The 8,157-nt window shown below is 35.9% G+C and overlaps 1 protein-coding gene across 2 annotated transcripts; it reads right to left on the bottom strand.

Annotated features, from left to right (window-relative positions):
* Window positions 1–492: 492 nt before the first annotated feature.
* On the bottom strand, window positions 493–2,788 carry LOC105954068 (transcription factor HHO3-like). 2 transcript variants are annotated; one of them, XM_088826675.1, is made up of 6 exons: window positions 2,399–2,788; window positions 2,173–2,291; window positions 1,789–2,078; window positions 1,369–1,660; window positions 1,189–1,265; window positions 493–1,089 (listed from the first exon to the last, which is right to left on the bottom strand). In XM_088826675.1, exons 1-6 carry the CDS (start codon window positions 2,404–2,406, stop codon window positions 772–774), a joined length of 1,104 nt encoding a protein of 367 aa, XP_088682801.1. In that variant the 5' UTR covers window positions 2,407–2,788; the 3' UTR covers window positions 493–771. The 2 variants fall into 2 exon arrangements, with proteins under 2 accessions (XP_088682801.1, XP_088682800.1); XM_088826674.1 differs by having other exon boundaries at window positions 2,173–2,788.
* Window positions 2,789–8,157: the final 5,369 nt, after the last annotated feature.

Genomic DNA, 8,157 nt, shown 5'->3' on the forward strand with positions numbered 1-8,157 from the left:
AAGTTTGTTAGGTCAGATATGAATTTTCTTGATTTCTGATTTGGTGGGATTTTTTTCAATGACTATACCGAATATATAATGAACCAGTCTAACATATTTTCATTTTTATTTTTTATTTTTTTTAGCTGATCTAAATGTTTTTCTTGTTGTAGATTCAGGAATTTATTTTATTCTATACGTCAACATATACTCCATTTGTATCATATTATTCGTTTATTTGGCGAATATTTTGTTATTCGAAATTATTTGTTACTTTAGAATTTCATAAAGTAATTAATTGCATTTTTGTTCTTTAATTTTACCCCTTACAGCTCTTAATCAGTTAGATGAAAAATATATTGAGTTGAGGAAATAATTATGATTATAGAAGAAAAATGTAGGGGCAGAAAAAAACAATATTGGCAGAATAATCAGTAACAATAAGGAACTAGAGTTTGACATAGCACAATATAATTAATAAAATTAAGAATTAATCCGTAATCAAAGTCCTAATTAATCACTTTCAAAAATTAAATAATCCTCCTTCGAATATCCAGCAGACTTGGGAGAATCTCCCATATCCATGGACCATGATGATTAAATCAAATTAACAGTCACTATCAAATGCATATCTCCAACTTCTAACATACAAAATTAACACATGTATATGTTAAATTAATTAACCCTAATACAATTAATTAATTCCCTCTATATATTTTTTTTATTGAAATATTACATATAAGTGTCAACTCGAGTATTCTACAAATTTCTTGTTTTTTTTTTGGGGCAAAATCATTGAGTATGTGTGGACGAGGAGGTGGCCGGGGAATACGATCGAGCGCCGCCTCCGTCACTGGAGTGCAATGACGACGGTTTGTGTTTTGCTTCCCGGAAAGGCGGTGGTGGAGCAGCAGCAGCAACCGGGGCATAGATTTCTTTGGAGGCGGCGGCACCACCACCACCGCCGGGTTCCTCCACGGATGTGCCGGTTGCAGCCATTCCGGCGTACTCCGGCTGCATCCATATTCCTCCCACCACCACAAATTGAGGTGCTTGTGTATTGTTGTTGTAAATTGTAGTGCTTGGCCTTCTCGTGTGCAGTCGATATTTCTGCGATAATTCATCACAAGAAAATTCTCGATTAATTTCCATCGGGTAAAATGTCATCGTACACGTGCATCGATCGATTATATGGAAACACTAACTAACCTGTAAATGACTTTTAACCTCATCATTTGTCAGACCATCAACCTTCATCAATTCCCTAATTTGTTTTGGTGTACCAACTGATTGGAGAAAAATAAAATAAATAAAATCAAAACAATAAAATTAAATCATCAGATACAAACAAATTAAATTCAGTGGGTAATAATTTGAATATATATATACCATGCGCACCACCTAGTTGTTGAATTGCTTGTAAGAATCTTCTGTGCAACTCAGGCGACCAACATCTCCTTGCCTTCCGATTCTGAGACTGCCCTTCCTTTACTTCCTTCTTAGCTCCACCACCACCACCACCACCACCACCTGTCTCCGCCGTGGAACTAGTGGATGCTGGTTGCGCCGCCCCAGTAATAGGCCCACCACCACCATCGCCGCCGCCGCTTTTTGCTTTCTTGAAGGGATGAAATGCACCATTTTTCTTCACCTCCACCACATCAGATTTTCTAGGCGAATCCTGAAACCCCCATTTGTAATTTTCCCCAAAAGATCAAATCTTTACCCAAATTTACCAAATCCCAGATAAAATTTGAAAAAAATAAATTAATAATAATAATATTCTGTAAAAAAAAAAAAAAAAAAAACCTGTTTAGAGGGTGGATCTGGGGTTTGATTCCAGAGCTGAACAGATTTAAGCCAGTCAGATTTCTTCAAATTTCTATCAAAATTACCAATTTGCCCATCGTTATTACAAGCACTAGTTTCATTCTCAATCTCTTCGGACTGATCTTGATCAGAATCAGAATCATCAGCCCTCTTAATAGGCATAAATTCCTCAAGAACTGGTACGTCGTCGTTTGATGTCTGCTCAGAACTACATCCAGATTTCTCATGTATACCACCTGTACTTAACTGCTGTTTGCATGTCTCAATTGCTGTAATTAATTAAATCCCAAAATTTAATCCCACCAAAAATTTCCAAATATAAATATAATTCATATATATATGCATATATGTGTATATATATACCTTGTGTGACGAGGTCGAGGCAAAGAGGGAGGTCACGCTGGAAAACTTGAATCTTGGAGCGTTCTTCCTCTAAGGCCTGGATATAATCATTAAATTTCTGCATCTTCTCCGAATAATCACTGTGATTATGTCCGTTGTTAATCATCATTATCTTCGATTAATATAATTAAAAAAAGCGCTATTTTGTTTTTATTTTCTTTCCTTTTTCACGCGCTTTTGTTCTTACATGTACATATTCCTAGCTATCTCAGAACTGAAATGGAGTTTCAGGTAGCTTTTGCAATGGATCGGGGACCAGAAAAATTGTGGGAATAAAGGGGATCTAATTAAGTAGAATCAAGGAATGAATTCATTTAGCTTGTATTCTGTACTTGAAGAGAGAGAAAGTAGAGTAGAGAGAGAAAGTAGATGAAAAATAGTTCTGGAGATTTGGTATTATATTTAAAGACAAAGGGAGAAAACGAGGAGTGCGTGGAGAAAGTCGAGGTCGGGGCGTCGCGTACAGACGAATCTTTTGATTTTATGGTTTTTTTATTTTCTCTCTCTTAAGTTTTGTGTTATGTGTGTGTGTGTGAGAGAGAAAGTGTGTGTGTGTGTGTGAAATTAGTGCGTGATTCTCTAGTTATGTGGACTGAAATGATGCTACGCGTTTATATTTTAGATAAGATCAACAACTTCTGTTCATTCTGTCTCTATCCCTTTGAGCTACTTTTATATTTTCGCCCTCGCTTTTTTTGGTTTATTCAATTGTGCCCACTTAATTATTGGAACTGTCATCTAGACATGGCCACGGGTCGGGTCTGACCCGGACCCGCCCCGGACCCGACCCGGCGACCGCCCCGCCCCGCCCCGGCCCCGCCCCGTTGACCATGGACCCGGACCCGGACCCGAAAATGTATGGGTCGGTTTCGGGTCCCAATATTTTGGACCCGAGACCCGACGGGTCCACCCGGCGGGTGGACCCGAGGACCCGGACCCGAGGACCCGACCCGAGGACCCGTCGGGTCCACCCGAATAAAAAAATATTTTTTTTTTCAAAATTCGAAAATGCAATGGCTAGAAACCGGACCCGAACCGGACCCGACCCGGACCCGGTCCGAGCATTCAAAAAATGTTTTTTTTTTTTAATTATAATGGCTAGAAACTCGGGTCCACCCGGAACCGACCCGGACCCGACCCGAAAATTCAAATTTTTTATTTTTTATTTTTAATTTCAACGGCTAGAAACTCGGGTCCACCCGGACCCGAACCGGACCCGACCCGAAAATAATAAAATTAAATAAAAAAAAAAAAAAAAATCTAGAACCGATTTTGGACCCGGACCCGACCCGGACCCGGCCCGGACCCGGAGGACCCGAGTGGACCCGACCCGGACCCGGACCCGCCTCCACGCGGGTCGGTTTCGGGTCCCAAAAAAGTAGGACCCGGACCCGGCGGGTCCGACCCGGACCCGGACCCGACCCGGCCCGTGGCCATGTCTACTGTCATCTGTGACCTCTTATACTTTTCTTTAGCTAGGTGCAGTTTCTCTTTGTTTCATTAGGGAAGATTTTGGATATTTTTTTAATGGCATGGTTATATAAGAAAACTCTCTAATGCATAAAACATATCTTAGAAATATAATGATTTTTTTTTTGTATTGGTCTCCAGTTTCTCTCTAGGAGCTCAATTGCTCCGAGCAATATTTCAATCGTGTCGGCCCTCTAGGCAAGTCGGGTACAATAAAGCCCATAAAAAAGTGAGGCTCGTGTGAATCGGTCGCTCTCAAGCTGCCAAATAGCAAGAGATTCTTGAGTGATTCTGGCGGGTAAGACAAACATTGAAGGATATCCGCAGCGAGAGGACATTCGAAAGCGGGACAGCGGAATACTCATGCGTAAGTCATGTGATAATATTTAATGCACGTTCTATGAACTATCAGGTTCAAGAAATTTTTGTTGCTTTTGACACATGCAATTATCCCACTGTTCATTTGAAATAACATAGTAAATGTGATTGAAATGTAATTTAGAGTATTGATCAGATGATTAGACATATTTTACAGGATTGAAGGAGAATTGAAGTCCACTCCTCCCATTATAAATATTGGACGCGAGCCATCAAGATAAGAACCTACATCAAAAGAGAAACATATAACTTGCGAAATTTTTTTTTAGAAAAATCACTGACTTGACCGTCGAAATGTTAACTCGGACCTAAGTCCAGACCGTTTTCCTCTTTTTCATATCCCATCCGAAACAAACCACAACACAGAGCAGAACAATATTTTGACCTAATCACCGATGATATGTTACAAGTATATTAGGTTTGTATTATAAGGTTTAAAATTGTTTAGTTTTAATAGTATGGTAGAACATTTAAACGATTAGTATCAAGCGAATCATCCGATTATAATTATTATGTTTTATATTTGAATTTTCTTAATTTCTCAATGATACTTAACAAAAAAATTTGCTCTACAAAATTCCACCCGAGCACGGAGATACTAGAGCTTGTTCAAACAATTACTCAACCATATGTTCTTGTCAAAGGTTGTTCCAAAATGTACTAGAAATAGAACGTAGAAGATAAGGGTGGATTGAAACACAAAGGAAAATAGAAAAGAGGGGTCACTTTGCAATTTCACCTTATTTAACTAGAATATACTTTTATTAGAAGAATCACAGACAATTGAAGCTCTGGAAGATTCCGTGATTCACAAGCGCCTAACCGCGCGTAGAATAATGTTTGTTACGTTTAACGAAACCGTTTTGGAAGAATTTGTTGGCCTTTCACCTTCTCCAAGGGCCAATCCCACCAAGATCAACATTATCCAACTCTCTTAATTTCGTCGTGTCCTACACGGACTAATCATAACATGACATCCTGGCTCTTACGGTGGGACCTCACCTCCGTATGGTACAAAGACTGGAATATTCCCTTTTCGGTGTTTTTTTATTGCAGGTTGCTTGAATCCGGTGCGAGCAAATCCATCTAATTTTGGAGTGAATTATAAATTGGTTACTAGAAATGCCCCCTTTTTTTTTTTTTTTCTCTCTCTTTAATTTGGTAAGAGACCATTATCATCAATTTTATTAAATTGGAAATATATCGCGTTGTCGTATCATTTAAATATCACGACATTGACTCCATAGTAAGGAAGGCCATAAAAATAAAAATAAAAGGAAAAAAGAAACTAATATTGCTCCGGCGATACCTTTGCAATGGCAGACACAATGTGGTTCCAGACTGTATAGTTATTCGATTGAAAATATAAATGAATTTATATATTCGTTGATGTACATGGGCCAAAAATATGATGAGGCCCAAAAATTATAACTATAATATTTGGGCCCAATTATCAGTTAAAGGCCCAAGATCACATTCCAGGTCCGTAGTAAGATTTCCGTATATAAATGCTCTACGTTTATTGAGTTGAGGTAATTTTTCATTCAATAGGCATTAGAATATTTTCTTCTCATATTTTCTCTGATATTCTTCTCTTGGAATCTGGACTGACTTAAGCATCGGAGGGTTTTCGCCGGAACCAAGCTCCGGCACCCTAACGTATATTTTTCTTACGCAGAAAACGCCTAACCCATCAAATTGAAGAAGATCATCACAAGACCGTATAAAATTCTTGAATATTCATTGCAGGTTTAATTTGAGGTGATTCGAGTTAACTTATTGTTGACCGCTTCATTCGTATTATATAAATTTACATGTGAGAGTTTTACACGATTGACTTGTACCTTAAATGGTAGATTGATTCTAATATTGTTTTCCAAATTTTCAACTATGTGGTATTCTTTTTGTTTGAAAAATTACGAATCTGCCAAAGAAAAACCATTTTCGTACTCTCAACTTTAATTTATTTATCAATTCTTTATCATTTTCACCATTTTTTTCCAAAATTATCTCTAAAAATCTAATTATGACGTTCTTACATATTTGCATTGTACTATGTGTATACTATTAAAAAAACTTAAAGGCGCTACTCTGAACATTCGTAAACTTTTAGTCGACCATTTTCACTAAATTTTATTTACATTTTTTACTATATTCAATTTTCAATATCCTTGACGAATTTCCAGAAGACAATGTATAATTTACATCAAATTTTATAAAATTATCATTTGGATTGACATAAATTTTCGAGATACATATTTTAAAGAACTGGATTATATTTGACAAGTTGGTTTCTGTTTAGGTACATTTTATGGGTTGGGCTTACTAGACTAACTCGTGAAGCCCACTTCCATATTCAATTTTAATTTTCGGGTAGCTCCAAAATTGTAACAAGAGATGCATTTCTTTTTAATCATTTTTTCCTTACATTTGCACAAGACTTAAGAATTTTATTAATTGTGTATTGATTTTAGAAAAATATATATGCTTTTAAGGTTTAAACTAAAATGATCTTGTTTTTATAATTAATAAGAAGGAGAACTGAGTTAAAACAATAGTGCTGAAAAGAGTTAACAAGGATATACGTTGAGAATTAAGGAATTATTGTAGTGTTGAAAATTTAAAGTGACAAATAATATTGAACACTTTTTTTCTTTAAAATTGATATATATTATAGACCAAGTGCGATGACTCCAAAATCAATTGGTTTAAGGGCATTAGGTGTAGAACATCCTACAAACTTACTTACTCGAATAAAAAAGGTTTCGAACTTACATTGACCAATTTGAACTTAACAAAAAAAAATTATGTTTTTTTTTTTTTTTTTCTTTTGAGGAGACATTTTTTTTATGTTTTATACGCTTTAAAGAATTAGTCACACAAGTGTAGTAAAAGGTCACCACTACCAAAACAATTGTTTCAAACTCATTGGTTAAGTTATTAGATGCTTTGTTTCAAACCCTACGGTGAATTCTCGATCAAAAAATAATTTGATATAAAAAAAAAGTTCTTTCTTTGACTCCCTCAACATCGCACATAAACTCAAAAGGTTCGTCCCAATTAGGGACAATGATAAAAGGAGTGGAAACTAACATTTTTTAAGCTCGTAGAAACCTTTAAGATACTCACCATTAAACTCAAATTTGACATATTTTTTCGAGCAAAGGTGAACAATATTGCTCGGCAACTTTCGAGAAATCTTTGATAAATTGCCGATCTGCGTGTCCAAGAAACTTCGAATTCCCTTTACCGATATGAGTGGTGGAAGTCGATCAATGGTTTCAATCTTTGCACGATCAACTTTAATTGCCATCTTTCGACACCTTGTGTCCTAGCACGAACCCTTCTTGCATCGGAAAGTGGCACTTCTCCAAAGCACCATCCCTGATTTCTTTGTTGCCCTACTGTTAGACACATGATCAGTTGTTAGTTGTTTTGTTTTTTATCTTAAACTTATAAACTGTCAAATCATGGTAATAAAGTAGCCAGCCATACATGCATGATCTCTGATTAAGGACAAATTAAAGTACGATTAAATCAGAATCTTTTTATTACGAGGCTTTTTTTCTTATCCTAAAAAAAAGTTGTTTAGAACATAATGAACTGTTTTAATTAGGAATAATTTAGACAGTGATCAAGTCTTATGTAAACAAAATCACAAATATAATATTTAACTATATATATATATATATATATATATATATATATATATATATATATATATATATATATATATATATATATATTGAGAGGAGCATGGCAGGAGGTTGTCCTTGTTTAAGAAGAAAAAAAAAAGAAAAATCACATGGGGGTTCAACTTTGATGTGATGATGTAAAGATGACATCATCGACTGTAATAATACATCATTCAGTCAAGTTAACATCTTCCAACAAACACATCTCTATCACTTTCTTCTTTAATTACAAAACTGGAAATATAAAATATATTTATACACACACACACACACCAACTGCACATACATATATGAGAGAGAGAGAGAGAGAGAGAGAGGGGTAAAAGAAAATGAAATGACAAGGGATAGAAAAAGATATGTTTGGGAAAATGAGAAATACAAGTGAGTTAAGTGAGAGCCAAAA

Source organism: Erythranthe guttata, chromosome 12 (assembly GCF_056151865.1).
Source record: "Erythranthe guttata isolate IM_541 chromosome 12, IM_541, whole genome shotgun sequence".
NCBI classification, from domain to species: Eukaryota; Viridiplantae; Streptophyta; class Magnoliopsida; order Lamiales; family Phrymaceae; genus Erythranthe; species Erythranthe guttata.

Coding starts and splice junctions, on each gene's coding strand:
- LOC105954068 (XM_088826674.1), bottom strand. CDS start 2,320: ATGATGATTAACAACGGACATAATCACAGTGATTATTCGGAGAAGATG. Junction 2,079..2,172: donor CCTCGACCTCGTCACACAAG/GTATATATATAC, acceptor AATTAATTACAG/CAATTGAGACATGCAAACAG. Junction 1,661..1,788: donor CAGATCCACCCTCTAAACAG/GTTTTTTTTTTT, acceptor TGGGGGTTTCAG/GATTCGCCTAGAAAATCTGA.